General features: G+C 38.8%; 1 protein-coding gene across 1 annotated transcript; it reads right to left on the bottom strand.

Moving 5' to 3' along the window:
* Positions 1-293: 293 nt before the first annotated feature.
* Positions 294-13359, bottom strand: LOC116521515 (serine protease 27-like). The gene is made up of 7 exons (XM_032236179.1): positions 13308-13359; positions 10958-10984; positions 5209-5374; positions 4516-4793; positions 3734-3924; positions 1185-1424; positions 294-350 (listed from the first exon to the last, which is right to left on the bottom strand). Exons 1-7 carry the CDS (start codon positions 13357-13359, stop codon positions 294-296), a joined length of 1011 nt encoding a protein of 336 aa, XP_032092070.1.
* Positions 13360-16563: the final 3204 nt, after the last annotated feature.

Raw genomic sequence — 16563 nt, 5'->3', positions numbered from 1 at the left:
AATAGGAAGTAGCCTTCATCATAAAAATCCAAAGTTCCCATCTGTTGTTGTATTAAATATATTTAACAATACATTGATATATGCATAGTAGTTTACATGACTTTGTAAATAGATTACTGTTCTTTAGAACAGTAAGGGGAGGAGAAAAGAGTACAATTCCATGAAATCAAATAGAAATTTCTGAAAGTACCGATAATTACATAAAAGTTGATCTCATGTAACAACCTGTTTGGTGACCTTTCAAACTTATTACTGATCCTCGAAATTCCAACCACTGCAGCATCCTTGGGGGGTCATATGACTGCAATATCACAGTATTCCAAGATCATGTGACATGGTGGAATCTCCAGCTAGAATGGGGTAATGAGTAAACAAAGTAGTAAGCTTGGAGACCTTTGCTGGGAAGGAACTGACAAAGGCTGCTTTCTTGTGCCTGTCACTATTTATAAGCTTTTTTGCAATTGCCATCTTCTACCTTGGGGTGAAAATTGTAGGAACACTGTAAGAATTTCTCTCTTTTTAACTCTGTGATGAGATTACAAAAATAACAAAGAGGCCAGCTGCAACTTTTCCAATATTTTATACACTCGGAGAGATTTGTGTTTAGATCCACAACAATATTAGGGAATATCTTATTTTTCTCTTTTCTGAAACTTGTTCCACACAAGCAGAAATCAATGGTGGATGAGAGAACTACCAAAAAAAATCAACCTAATCCATAAGCACACATTCACAGCAAGGCAAGGTAGAGGTTACTACGTTGTTATCATGTTGTGTGAACATGTCCACTATTGGGGAGATGGTATAAGAGATTCTAGGAATGAGATTTGGGGAAGAGAGACATTTTACTTGGAAAGTCTTTATATCTCATGGCACAAAGAACTTCTTTTTGCCGCTAATGATTCAAGGAAACAAACTGGGATTTTTAAATTTTTTATTTATTATCAAATGTACATCCAAGCCAGAATTCTGAGAATGATTAATAATAAGAGAAAGAGGTAACAGGAGGTTAATGTAGTCAGATCTCCAGGAAACCTTTTCACTATGCACAATGTGGGTTGTACTTTTCTCTTTGAACTAAGTATTTTTACATTGTAGTTGAATGTTAATATTATATTAAGTGCTTTGTGACACAATTGTGTTACAATTACATTTCCAACTGATTATAAATGAACAGCACTTACATGAAAAGTGCTCAGGAGAAAAATTAAAAAGAAGACAACAGAAGTCCCACTGGGATGAGGGACACCCCCACCGGAAACTGAGTTCTTTTCTATTGTGTGTTGAATCCAGTCCATATAAGAAGTTACTCTGGTATAGACTCCAGGTCGGTTGGGTTCAGAACAACCCACCCCAAAGCTCACAATGCCGGCTAGAAACCAAGTACCATTCAACTTGCAGGCAAGGGGGCCCCCAGAGTCACCCTAAAAAGAAAGAAAGGAATTAACTAGGAACATTCTTTCAGTAAGTAAGACCTAAGGAAATAATGTGCATTTTGAGTTTAAATTTGAGCAGATGAAATGAATATGGCCAGAGGTAGGTTTCTGCAGGTTCACCCAGGATCGAGCAAACCGGTAGTGGATGCTTCACTTGTGCGCATGCACAAGTGAACCAGTAGTAAAATTAATTGAAACCCACCACGGAATATGGCGATTCACCACTTCCTCTTAATGTTCTTTAGCCAAGCCCTTACCATTACTGAAAAGGGGGAAATAATCATGGTGATTTAAAAGTAAATGTGAATCAGTGGAGAATCAATGTTATATCTTAAATGTCTTTGTTACGGGTTTGAAGGCCAGTTAAGGATATGGCATGCTTGGAAGCCTTTGTTATTCTGCTTTCAGTAATTCATAACATTATCAGAGACATTCTGGAGAAAATTTCCTTGCTGCTTTGTGATACCATCTGCCTCAGAAGGACTATGTAAATCAAAACTTTGGATAAATTGTATTATGTGAGGAAATATACTGCCATTAAGAATGTATTGCAAGAAGAGTCCATGGTTTAGATTAAGAAACTAAAGTTTAAATTTAAGCTTCATCACATAACTTATCAAATTTACTTTATTCTAAGACATGTTATAAATATCAACAGGAAACAAAACCAATTCTAGTCTACTTATAGGAAGAATGACATATGGAAAAATGTCTAAAGTAGTTGTTTATTGTTACATTTTTGGGAGATGGGGAACTAGATTAATTTTTATATTAAATGGGGAGCTACAAGAATGCATGTGCAAAAATGTGGTGTTGTTAAAATACCTGTAGTTTATGAACTGAATAAACAAATACAATTATTAGTAAAAAAAATATCTGGGGGAGATAGATTTAATGATTTGAGGGCATCTCATTGAGCACACAACACTATACACTGAAGGAAAAAATGGTGGAATGGATCTAAACAAGAGTACATATACTGCAATTTACTGCATTAACTTAGTGTTTCTTATAAACAGAGAAAATCTTTTGTTAATTTAATAAACTGCCATTTTCATACTACCTTTTAGCCAACAAGATCAAAAATGAGCAGGTGAGTAACTATTTTGGGATCAGAGACCATATTCAAGAAACATGTCGTATCTGGGGCTTCACTGTAAGAAATATGAGGTTTGGCAAAAAAAGTGAATAGTTCAGAGTGAAATCAATGCTTGAGTACCCGCCTTTAGGTTGTATTAAGCTGCTTATCTCTATTCTCATGCCCAACATTGCTGTTGCTTAACAATCACAGTCAATTGTAAATCATAGTTGCTCACATTACTGGTAAACCCTGACTTACAAACAAACAAGAAGACCTGTTTTGGTCACCACACTATAAAAAAGATGTTGAGACTCTAGAAAATGGGCAGAGAAGACCAACCAGGATGATTAGGGGACTGGAGCCTAAAACATATGAAGAACGGTTACAGGAACTGGGCATGGCTGACCTAGTGAAGAGAAGGACCAGAGGAGACATAATAGCAGTGTTCCAATATTTGAGGGGCTGCCACAGAGAGGAGAGGGTCAAGGTATTTTCCAATGCACTTGAAGGCCAGATAAGGAATAATGGATGGAAACTGAACAAGGAGAGATTCAACCTAGAAATAAGGAGATTTTTTTCTGACACTGAGAACAATCAACCAATGGAAAAGCTTGTCTTCAGAAGTTGTAACAGTTTCATCACTGAAAACTTTCAAGAGGAGATTGGACTGCCATCTGTCAGAAATGGTGTAGGGTCTGCATGGGCGGGGGGGGGGGGTTGAACTAGATGAGCGATAAGATCCCTTCCAACTCTGTTAATCTGTATAATCTGTATTATGACCATTATGATTCACAGTCAGTATTAAGATTCCAGTGATTTCTTTTTCTGTCCTGTATACATTGCTTAGAGAGTCAGTTTAATGTACTGATCAAGCTAGAAATTGGAGACTATGAGTTCTAGTTCTGCCTTAGACAAAAAGCCAGTTACTGTAGGTGACCATGGGCCAGCCACTTTCTCTCAGCCCTCAGAAAGAGGTAATGGCGAACCACTTGTGAAAAACCTTGCCAAGTAAGCCGCAGGGACCAATAGGCAGTCTCCAAGAATTGGTCATTATTGAAGAAAAAAGTGGCTGGATTCATACATTTCGCTCAGCTTGGTTATATAATAAATTGCAATGCCCTAGTTCCCAGACACGTGCTAAACAAGCAAATTCTATATTAGTGTAATATCTGTGACAAATTATAATTGATCCATGGCTCTTATCCTCTATTTTTACCTGGCAAGAATCTTTCTTTCCTTCCGGATATCCAGCACAGATCATGTCATCATAAATTAGCCTGTAGTTTTTTGGCAAAACTTCAGTATCTACATCAGAGCTGCTGGAATCATTATGGTACATTTCATCACACTTATCAACATCTAGGATTGGCATTTCCAACTTTTGCAGAATCCGAGTGATGAAAGAGGCTGGTGAGAAAAAAAAAGGGAGACTCTGAGACCGAACACCAACTCCTAAGCATTTAAGGGTGGAGCCTTCCCGCATTTGCTTTTAAAGATCAAAGGGGTAAGTGGAAGTATCTGTGATGCTTTAGTCTGTGAGTCTCATTTAAATCGCTCCCAGCTCCTCCAGTCCATCTACCAAATGTTTAGGCTCCACACCCTTTGCAATAATGTCATTGCACCACCAACTACATTCTTGAATGGATGATTAAAAAACAAACAAATATTACAACTGCAAAAACAATGGATGTAATTAGCCCTGTTATGAGGACTTTAAGTCATGGGTCACATATGCCCCACCACTCACTTATTACAGAAACTTCCAAATAATGGAACCAAAATTCAGTCTCAAATCACTACTGCAAAAACAATATTTGTACAGCAATAAGCAATATTATAAATCATATAAATGCATTAACCCACCATAAAGTTTAATGCAGCTTAATGCCCCTCAAAATACTGGGGGGAGGGGTAGCAGAAGCATGCTCATCCAAAGGAGACCTTGAAGAAGCCTGAATTCTACAACTTGATCTAAGAAGACCCCCACCTTTTTCTTACCATCTGGATAGACGTCCCCCCAGCCAGTGACCCAACACATCATCCCTACGGGGAAAGGTTCAGGATCTTCAACAGTGGATAAGCAGATAGGCAAGATGGTTCGGGAGAAACGGACAGGCTCCTCTAGTTTCACCAACGCAATATCAGCACTCAGCCCAACTCCAGCATAATATGGATGTACTACAATCAGGCTTATAGCAGATGAGACCATGGTGGATGCTGGTTTGGGGAGTTCGTACTCCCCCAGGTGTACTCGATACTTGGATGCAACTAGTGGCCTATGGGAGCCAAGGGGAAAAATAATCAGTCTTCCATCATCCTTGCTCGGCTCTGAAACTAACAGGAAATCTGGTGCTTTCAAATTATGTGATTCAGACAATATCTTTACCATGCAATTGCTCTATCTTGTTCATGGAGCATTATGGAGGGCATCATTTATATATTTATGCATTAAATCAAATATTTATTATGAACAAAGATCAGCATCAGGAGGGAGGAGTCAAAGTAGAAATTCAGATTTCTTGGCTCTTTTAATATTGTAATGCTATCTTCATAAAGGCAAAATAAAATTGGTCCACTGCCAAATTTTTGAGCTTAGTTGAATTGCTATTGTTCCCATCTTCAATTACTAATTCCCTTAAAGAAGAGAAACTGGCTGAGATACAGTCTTTTTAATGCAAATCTGCTACTCACCCATCAAAGCAGTGAGCAGCTGTCACCACCCACTGGGAGGAAATGAGACTTCCACCACATATGTGAAGTCTGTTTTCTCGTATGCTGACCTGCCATGGCCATTCCCCTTCTTCAGCTCTCTTCCCACCCACAATTCGAGGGGAATGTACTTTGGGGCGCCCACAGACTGTAAAAGAAAAAAAGAGAAATATGAGAAGATGAGAGCTGTAGGAAATTGTTCATACTACTGCCTTTCTACAACCAATACAGCCAACTTGCCATAATTCAGCTCACATATTGATTTTTATATTATCATTATTATTTTGTGAAGTCACAAGCTATTTCGATGAGTGAAAACCACATACATTTCCTTCAAATTCGTATTTTTTTTATCCATGATTGATAAATAGATGGCATTTTTCACTTTCTGTTTCAAAATATAGCCAGGACAGAAGCTCGAAGATTCAGATGCAAGTTTTTTACTTCAATTCAATCCTAAAAAAATATGATAGGTAACGTTGACTGTCGGGTCTTTATTCCTGATGATCTCACAGGCACATACAGACAGTTTTCTTGGTAAAAATATTTAAATGGCAACTGTCTTCTTACTTTTTTTTTTCATCTTCTTGAAAGGATTCTATCCAAATAACAAGCTGGTCCTATTCCACTTAGGTCCTACATATAGTAGAGAATTTGTAACCAGATGGTAGAAGAATGAAAGGATTAGAATGAATCAACAAAATGAAAGAGTTGTGTTTAGTTCATGTGAGGGGGGTAGTGTCAACCGCCAGGAAACTCAGGAGCTCCAGACAGTTCAAATGAATATAAAGGTATACAAGAATCTGAATTACTAACAGCCAAGGGAAATTAGCGGAAGATAAAGAGTAGAAGGAATTCAAGGTGGGCTGGACTTAGATCTCGTGGGCATGAAGGGAACTCATGACTGATGACACATTAGACCCCTCCCTCAGGCTTAGCCTGATCATCTTCTACAGTAACAAAAGCTCTGGATACTTGTTAGGGTGAGGAAAGATATCCCAGATATATAGATAAGAAAAATGATTACTAGAAAGACATATGAGAATAGCAGTAGATTAATGACCGCATATAATAATAAAATATGTTAAATATCTACTTGAATGCTGGATGTTTTTAAGAAGAAATTGGACAACCATTTGTCTGAAATGGTATAGGGCAGTTTTGGCAAATCTTTTCAGCACCATGTGATGAAACGGAAGAGCACAGGAGGGCACCGGGAACCGGAAGAGCAGTTCCCCAGTGCGCATGCATGCACCTGTCATCTGACTTTCCAGTTTCTAGAAGACCAACTGACCAGCCTGCCTGCATGCACTGGAAACTCAGCTTCCCAGTGCGCACATGCACACAGGGAAACTGTTCTTCTGGTTTCCGGCGCTTCCACGAGTGTGAAGAGCAGCTAGCTGGCGTGTCTATGTGGAAGATCAACAGGCAACGGCTGTCATGCCCAGAAGGATGGCTCTGTATGCCACTTCCAGCATGTATGCCATAGGTTCACCATCACGGGTATAGGGTATCCTGCCTAAGCAGAGGATTGGACTAGAAAACCTCCAAGGTCTCCTTCAATTCTAGTATTCTACTCTATACTATTCTGAATATGTTATCATTTATCTGTGAGATCATTCGACGGCACGGGATAAAATATCACCAGTATGTGGACGATACACAGTTGTATCTGTCCGCCCCGTGCCAACTCAGTGAAGTGGTTGACGTGATGTGTCAGTGCCTGGAGGCTGTTAGGGTCTGGATGGGGGTAAACAAACTTGCACTCAATCCGGACAAGACCGAGTGGCTTGTGTGTTTTCCTCCCAACAATTGGCGTGATATTCCATCTCTCAGGCTGGGGGGTGAAATTGTATGCCCCTCAGACAGGGTTCGCAATTTGGGAGTCTTCCTGGACCCACAGCTGACTTTAGAACACTATTTGTCAGCTGTGACCAGGGGGGCATGTGCCCAGGTTCACCTGGTGCACCAATTGCGTCCCTACCTGAACCAGGAGGCACTCGCAACAGTCACTCATGCCCTTGTGACTTCAAGACTGGACTACTGCAATGCGCTCTACATGGGGCAGCCCCTGAAGAGCATTCGGAGACTTCAGCTTTTCCAGAATGCAGTCGCGCGAGCGATTGTGGGTGCACCCCGGTACACGCACGTTACACCTATCCTCCGTGAGCTACACTGGCTGCCCATTGGTCTCCGGATACGCTTCAAGGTGCTAGTCGTCACTTATAAAGCCCTTCATGGTATTGGACCTGGGTACCTGAGAGACCACCTGCTGCCAATTACCTCCACCATACCTATTAGATCCCACAGAATAGGCCTCCTCCGAATCCCATCTACCAGCCAATGCCGATTGGCTATCACTCGGAGGAGGGCCTTCTCTGTGGCTGCTCTGGCCCTCTAGAACGAGCTCCCCATGGAGATTCGGACCCTCACCACCCTTCATGCCTTCCGCAAAGCCCTTAAAACCTGGCTGTTCTGACAGGCCTGGGGTTGACGAGTTCCCGTCCCCGCTCGAACTGTGCGGTTATTGATTGTTTTTAAATTCTTTTGTAGTTGCTTGTTTGTTGTTTTTCCCCTTGTTTGTATTCCCTACCTGATTTGTGAGCCGCCCTGAGTCCCTCCGGGAATAGGGCAGCATATAAATGCAATAAATCCAAATCCAAATCTATAATTAGTAGCAAAACCTTTCCTTATAGGTAGATAAGAAAAATAGGGGTTCCCCAGGTAATTTCATTATAAAAAAAATATCTGGGGCCTCCAGAAATCTTTTACAAAACAGTAAACAAATTAATATCTCCTCCAGGTATCTTTTAATTCCTTGCCATTCCATTGATTGGGAATGCGGCAAATATATTTAAAGGATTCCAAATTATCTACTGATGTTTAAAAACATTTTGTGTTTGCTTAGCCAGGTGTCATATATTTTGTCCCTTAAATGTTGTTGACAACTGCCATATGTTTACAGAGTTGGATGAATCATAACTAAAAGTAATTACATTGAAACAAATTATATCTAACACTAGATCGAAAGAAAGCTGTAGAAAGAATGTGGGCAGATGAGTGTTGATCAAGCAACAAGAGATAGATGGAGGCAGCAACCAAATTTTGCTAATTACAACTCCTAATATTCTTAATTATCATGGCCAATTATAAGGGATGCTGGAATTTCTGCTGGAATTTCTACTGGAATTCAGCAATATTCATAGCTTTCATGCTACGCATAATTTACAAAAATGTAAACAATGGAATTAAATGAAAAGTAACATTTAAACAAGAGAGAAAATGTATATTGTGTGTGCGTGCGGGCGTGTGTGTTTGTGTGTCCTACCTAGCTCTCAGATATGTTTATTAATAAGCACAAGAGGCCCATAAAGTACACAGATTCCATGCACATCCTATCCAGATGATCAGTCTCTTTATATTGCAGAGGGTCTTTTCTCATCCATGTACAAAGGGTGTGACCATATGGAAGTCTACAGGCCCTACACTACACTGCATTTGCAAGTGTGTGCATTTTTAATCTCCTTCTTTGTACATGTAGTCACAGTCTTCTGTTTCATGACTCTCTTTGCACTACATTGAAGCATAATATGCATTTGCTCATCTTGAAAATGAGTAAGTTTTTCACCAAATGGGCTATCATAGATGATTGGGAAAAGGAGGCTCAAATATGTATGGATTTCCTACTAAACTAAAGAATAGTTATAAACTGCTACACTCTTTCTAAATTTCCTGGCCAAAACCTAAAATCCCTGGCAAGAAATATTTTTAAAGGTATAAATGGGGGGGGGGGTTGTGTGTGTGTGTGTGTAAAGGCCTATTTATAAGTCTGGAAATTATTCCTTATGTTATATATCATATATTATATGCTATGGATATATTACATGTAACTCTGGAATGCCTCGAGCAATTTCAACCAAACTTGGTACACAGATGATTTACTCTCTGGAAACAAATACTGTGGGGGTAAGACACCCCTAACATCCCTAGGTGAGTGTGTTCTGTTAAGATACAGCCTTAAAATGGCTTCTATTGTATTGCTGTAAAATGGCTTCTACTGTACAGTGCAGTGCAGGGGAGTTGCCATGGTAAATGTTTTAAAGTATTCCACAAGAGGGATCCCTCAGGTAAAGGGGGAAAATCCAACATTAGAAATTATGTTTGGTCTGGATATTTTCACCCTATAAATAAATAGCCAGGCAATGATGGGTTATCAACTAGTGTATAGTATGTTAGAATAAGTCATGAATATAGTGGGCCTATAGAACAACCATATCTAGCCTTTTCCTGAACCCACTGGGAAACTCACATTGCTGGAATGTGTGTATTACTGATAACAGAAGATCCTGGATGTGTGTATAAGTGAATTATTGCTGATGATGCTAGGTGGAACATTAGTGAGCATAAGGAATGCAGTGGATTGCATTTTTCATGGAGTCATGGAACAGGGAGTAAGAATGTAAAGTTCCTGACAAGACCGGGGCAAGATGTACCATACATATGGATTCAGAGTAAACAAGTTGGGTATAAAGAGAGGACTGGAATGAACCCAGACTCTCAGAGTGCGAGACAACTCTTGATGGAGCAGGGGACACCTTGAGTCTGCTTCCCAGCCCTCTCTAATACAGCCTGGTCACTTGTGTTGGGAGTGTATGGGAACATTTTGTGAATGTGTAGTCTGGTTGGGCAACAATACCTACAGCAACCTGAGTAGCCTTGTTGGGCATAGTTAATTGAATAGCCTTGTTGGGCATAGTAATAGTGTTGAATAGCGTTGTTGGATATAGTTATTTGAATAGTAAGTATAAGTATAAGTATAATCTTTACTGTCATTGTACTTAAATACAACAAAATTGGTTTTAACCTCACTGGTGCAAAATTATAACAAAAAGGAAAAAAGAAAGAAAAAGGAAATAAAACTAATGTGTGGAGGGAGTGATTGTGGTTGTATTTAAAAGTCTCACAGCCCAAGGATAGAAACTATCTTTAAACCTGTTTGTTTGGCTGGCTATACTTTGATGCCTTCTGCCTGATGGTAAAAGTGCAAAGAGACACTGACCAGGGTGTGAATCATCTCTGAGTATCTTCCTTACTCTGCTAAAGCAGCGAGATCTGGCAATGTCATCCAGTGGTGTCAGAGGGCAACCAATGGTTTCTTGTGCCGAATTGGTCACTCTCTCTAGTGCCTTCCTGTTAAACCAGCATACCATACTGTAATATAATGTGTGAGGACACTTTCTATGGTGGAATAGCCTTGTTGGGCATAGTAACATGAATAGCCTTGATGGGCATAGTTAGTTGAATAGCCTTGTTGGGCATAGTAACATAAATAGTCTTGTTGGGCATAGTTATTTGAATAGCCTTGTTGGGCATAGTAACATAAATAGTCTTGTTGGGCATAGTTATTTGAATAGCCTTGTTGAGCATAGTAACTTGAATAGCCTTGTTGGGCATAGTTATTTGAATAGCCTTGTTGGGCATAGTAACATGAATAGTCTTGTTGGCCATAGCTTATTCTAGTAAGATAAATTAGACAAGTATATATACAATTATAAAGGAACTAATTAAGCAGTTGCACACTTCCTTTCTTTTTGTCTGAATAGCACAAGAATAACAGAACTATCAGAAAACTATGTTTTGAGTGCTTAAACTCAATTTTATGACATCTCTTCTCTAGGTTTTTCCTCCCCCATTATTAAGTTGACTATCCTTTACTCAGGTGTGTTCTTACCTTTTTGAGCATCAGTTTTTTCCACACCTAAAAATAAAATAAATAAAGTCAAAGTGATGGAGTGAAGAAACATTACAGAAGAAACATTAGAAGAAAAATAGAGTTAGGTTACCAAAAAACCTCAGGGTCAATATTTTTACTCCCCAGAGCACCTGTCCACAACGGCAAGGTTGCCATCCTTGTACGGGGAAAGAATTATAATCATTTATTGCAAAAATCTGAATATTATTTTTTATGACAGTACTTTTTCTTCACCATGGATTCCCTCTTAAATACCTTTCATGGCCACGGACTATGACCACAGACCCCCAAGACTTAACTCAAGATTTAAATCATAACATTTCTTCAAGCCTTCGCAGATTCCCTGTGACATCGCAAACCCTCAGGGGTCGAAAGATCACAGGTTGAGAACCCTTGCTTTAAGAGCTAAACCAACCTGCCTAATAGTTAAACATGGCCACATGTGAAACGTTTAACTGGGTCAGCTAAAAACCTAGTAGTCATAATTATACAACAAGATAAGATGTGTTAGTGCTAATCAGAGACGTGCAGGCAGGGGAGGCAGGGGAGGCAGAGCCTCACCACTGTCATCATGAAAAGAAAAGAAAATGTAAAAGGAAAAAGATAAGAGCTGAGGTCAGGCTGAGCTAGTTGCTGCCAGAGTCATCATGGATGATTCTGCTTAGTGCTTAACTGTTTTTAAAAAGCCTCTAAAAAAGTGCCCTCTACAGGAGGAGGCAGGAGAACGACATGCCTCATCTAGTCTGACTTTTTATGATCACTCAAGCAGAGTTAAGCAAGGGTTAAAAGCCGAAAAATTCCTGACATAGATGAGGCATGTCGTTCTCCAGCCTCCTCCTGTAGAGGGTTCTTTTTTAGAGGCTTTTTTAAACAGTTAAGCAGAGTCATCCACGGTGACTCTGGCAGCAACTAGCCCAGCCTGACCTCAGTTCTTGCCTTTTTCCTTTTACATTTTTTTTTCTTTTCGTGATGGCAGGCAAGAGCAGAGTTGAAATCCTCTCTGAAACAGCTGGAAAGGGTACATGTGGGTCGAAGGGAGGGGGAGGAATTCAAACTTCATCCTCCTGGTGCAACTTTGTGTGTGTGTGTGTGTGTGTGTGTGTGTGTGTGTGTGTGTGTGTGTTTGAGAGACGGAGGACGGAGGACGGAGGGAGAGAGGAGGAAGAAGAGGGAGAAGAAAAAGAAAGAAGGAAACTTATTTAGCAAAGGAGAAAAACAAATGCTGTCGCTTTAAATTGGAATTGAGCATGTCTGGCTGTGGAATTCTGGGAGTTGAAGTCCACAAGTCTAAAAAAATTGCTGCCTCACCAGCCATAAACTTCACCGCACATCACTAGTGCTAATATTTGTTTTTTAATGGTTCTGAGTTACGAAAACCCAGACTTGGATACCTTGTTATGGAAAGCCAGAAAAGATGTTAAATCCATAAACAGATTAAGCATCTTCTATGAAGGCTCTCTGCATGTGTAACCAGCTTATCTATAATATATCACTATGTCGTAGCTCTTTTTGTTAATGAACTCAATGTTTGGTTAAGTTACATTGTCACCTCTCCTCTTACCATTTCTTTCTCAACAATATCTGTAGGTATTTCTAATCCATGCCACAAATCTTTCAATTGTTTTTGATCCAAAAGACTAACATGAGAGGAGATCGGATGGCATAGATTTGCATTGTTCTGGCTCACCAAACATGTTCTATCAAAAGCCTGCAGAGATCTTTCCCAAACCTAAATTTCACTGAATTTAGGCCTTGAACATGGCACATAAGGCCAGGCCAGTAAAAAAGATGCCATTAAGAACATTCCTTGATTAATAAAACTGCAATAGATTTTTCTCTGAAGACTGATAAGCAGCAAAGCTGATCTCTCTAATGTATTGTTACAGAAAAAGGAAGAGAACAATAACCCAAACCTCCTATGAACCCACATACACACAAACTATTTCAGTCCAGTAATTTATCAATTGCATAATACATCAAAGTGATCAATTGTTACATAATGGCTACAAGGAAAGAAAATAAAACCCATCTGCATTTCCAAGTGTAGAAATCTACACACATATGCACCAGTGATGCGTTTCAATTTCTTTTACTACTGGTTTGCTTGTGCGCGCATACACAAAAGCATCCGGGTGGGTGGACGGAGCCTCTTGCCGCCATCACTACCCGTTTGCCGATCCTGGGTGAACCAGCAGAAACCAATCTCTGATATGCACTTTCTTTACAAAGCTGGATTACCCATTGTATCTGACTAGTGAAACACAACAATTTTTTCCTTAACATTTTTTTAATCGGAAGGAAAGCAATACTTGCTGTACTGGCTACCCACCTTTCAGCAACAAAAATAGAAGCACAATCTGGGAGCAACAGAGACACAGCATTGTCCAGAACTAGCAGTGTTCAGTCATCCAGTCCTAAGGCAGATCAGGTATAGAGAACAGCACACTGGGCTGTGATGCTCAAGTCAAGCACCCAGGATTTGCAGAGAACCAAAGAAGCAATCTCTTGACTTGCTCCTTTGTTGCTCAATATCAAGCAGACTGCCAGAGAGACCTGAGCTGCTTAGTATTGTCCTTCTCTCACTCCACCCCCAGCTTTTCAGTGGGGCAAGTTGAACAGCCTACTCACAGGCCGGAAATCAGGCTATCCCAACTATTCTATCTCCACCTCAGGGTGGGGTGAAATGGTTTAATTAATTTGAAGTAATATGAACAATTATCTTATAGCAGCCTGCTATTGAATGTAAGAGAAAAAGTATCTATTATAATCTCTATTTCAAGAATTAGAATTATATGGTTTTCAAGCACTATGCAGGGTGCTGGTAACAACAATTTTAATGCCTGGAAGATGTAGTGTCAGTGTCTCTGGAACTTGCAAACTCAAAGATGAACATTCTGGTGAGAGAGAACTTCCTTGAGGATGGGCGTTAGCAAGAGTCCGAAATATTAAACCTCTGGTCCTGGTGACTAACCCACATTGGATCCTGAAATGTTATCCTGGGACACAAATATTTGCCTTCATTTGTTAAAGATGAACAATCTATTCGTAGAAAACCCACCCTTTTTAAGTTCAAGTCAAAATGAGGCATGCCACATGGCACTAACACATAATTCAGATATCGTACTAAACAATAATTAGCTGGGATTATGTAATAAATAAGATGTTATTTGTAAGCCAGAAACCTAGGTTCACACAACCAAGCCAAATTTCCATGAGCTATTAAGCTTCAGATATGTATGTTCAGTTTAGCATAAGAATTGCTAAATTCTTGCTATGGTTCAATCATAGTTCACTGAATTAATCTGAGTGGATTCAGTCAACACATCAAAACATAAGCTAATTACAGTGTCTCTAAATAACAATTTATAATGCATTAGTAGAAATGAAAATAATGCAATCTTTACTATTAACAAAAATTATTTAGATCACATAACTGAAAAACTCTTCGAAAATGTGATCAAGATAATACAAGACTTTTAAAATATACAGACTGATGGATACCTGAAAACCAATACATCAGAAACTACTATTGAAACAAAAGAGTGGCCAGCAATACCAGGAGAGAGTCAAATTGATGAAAAACCTATAACAAAATAACAAGATTTGTGAATTGAAGTTGAAAGACTTTGGAAGAAAAAGTCAGGTATTTTCAAAGCCATATCAAAGCCAGTCCAAAAGGATTCACCAATAGCATAACTTATACAACAGCAACCCTATGGAAATAAAATAACTTGCTGAAATAAAATAACTTGCTTGAATTTACTTAATTTCCTATTTCCTGTGAGGTCGGCCAGACCAGGAAATAGACAAGAGCAGCTAGGTACCATTTTATTATTAAAGGTTATAATAACAGAAACTTGCAAACTTGACAAAAGATTCTCTCTCCCTCCCTCCCATTAAGAATGGTGAAATACAAATGGTGAAATGCAAATGAAATATAATAGAAGGGGAAACAATATAAGGTGAGTGATATTGATTGGCAATTGCTATTAGAAAGAACAGGAAGCTCCTGTTCGTATTTTATTGTGTAAATGTGGTGTATGTCTAAGTTTTGTGTATGTGTATTTTACATGTTTGTAAATAAAATTTAAATTAAAAAAAAAAGATAAAGCCAGATCAACTAATAAACAGATTCATTGCTATTATATTTTCAGGTTAATGAGACATCTACGGCTAGGTCTGAAGGTGGCTAGCCTGCTCCTAGTATTCTGGCTCTATAGCTTGGGAAATCTAACAAAACTCAGTAAAGCCAAAAATTTATTTTTTTTCCTTCAAAAAAATAAGGCCTTCTACCTTAGGAGAAAGTAAATAGGCGTTCCAAATAGCATATTTATATATTATATATTATCCAATAACAGGATGCAAATCTTTACAGATCACATCATAATCTATACCAAAAAACAATGATTCCCCCCCCCATAACACATACTAGGAGCCATGGTGGCATAGTGGTTAGAATGCAGTATTGGAGCTAATTCAACTCACTGCCAGGAGTTCAATCCTTACCAGCTCAAGGTTGACTTAGCCTTCCATCCTTCTGAGGTTGGTAAAATGAGGACCAAGATTGTGGGAGCAACATGCTGACGGTGTAAATTGCTTAGAGAGGGCTGTAAAGCACTGTGAAATGGTATATAAGTCAAAATACTATTGCTACTATCAGCCTCTCTCCCCTTTCTTACTTTCTTTGATTTTCAGTTATCTCCTAGACCTTGCTTAAATTATTGCTTAAATTTCAAGAGTTCACTAACAGTTCAATCAAATTATTCATGCCACTATCTAATTATTATATTTAAGGACATTTCCACCCATCCTTTGCCAAAATTAGTTTTCTCTTTCTTGCACATAAATCAACAGTGCAGAGTTACTATGCATCATTACCTAAAAATATGTTGAAATCACTGTTGTCCAATGCAATGTAAATATAAATTCAATTTCCATTCTGTTCCCTCCCTATTCTAGCTAACCTCCCAGGAGAGCAACCAAAACGCAAAGCACTAGGAGAGCAGGTTTCCCAGGAATTGTGCTGCTAATTTGGAACATTAGTACCATGCTGACAGTGCATATTGAAAAGTCTGTGTCATATCAGCACTGCCAAAAACTATAAATATACATTTTACAGAAAGACATTAACATCCAAGTTGGTTTATATTATGGAAGCTACATCATACTTGTGATACATATAATATACTGTGTGTATATATATATATATATATATATATGTATGTATGTATGTATGTATGTATGTATGTATGTATGTATGTATATTCTATTCTATTTAATTTCAAAAAGTGAGTTAATCATTTAGGAACATACAAACCCAATGATGTGCTAGTAAATATTTAAGACTTGGTTTTTTCAGCATCATTTCTTCTGTGTTGTATCATTAGACATAGGCAGAAAAGCTCTGCTACTGATGCACAAAATTCCAGAAAATTTAATAAATTTTACTCGTGATCTTATGCAAATTGAGACTACACTCTCAACAATTTGCATTCTGCAATAGTTTGTGCAGTTGCCCACAAACTTATAAGAGCCTTCCTGGATAAAACCATTAGTTCATCCAGTCTATGTAAACACTTAGTAAC

This window comes from Thamnophis elegans, chromosome Z, assembly GCF_009769535.1.
Source record: "Thamnophis elegans isolate rThaEle1 chromosome Z, rThaEle1.pri, whole genome shotgun sequence".
NCBI lineage: Eukaryota > Metazoa > Chordata > Lepidosauria > Squamata > Colubridae > Thamnophis > Thamnophis elegans.
The sequence above is the reverse complement of the archived record's forward strand: the minus strand, read 5'-3'. Positions and strand labels throughout refer to the sequence as shown.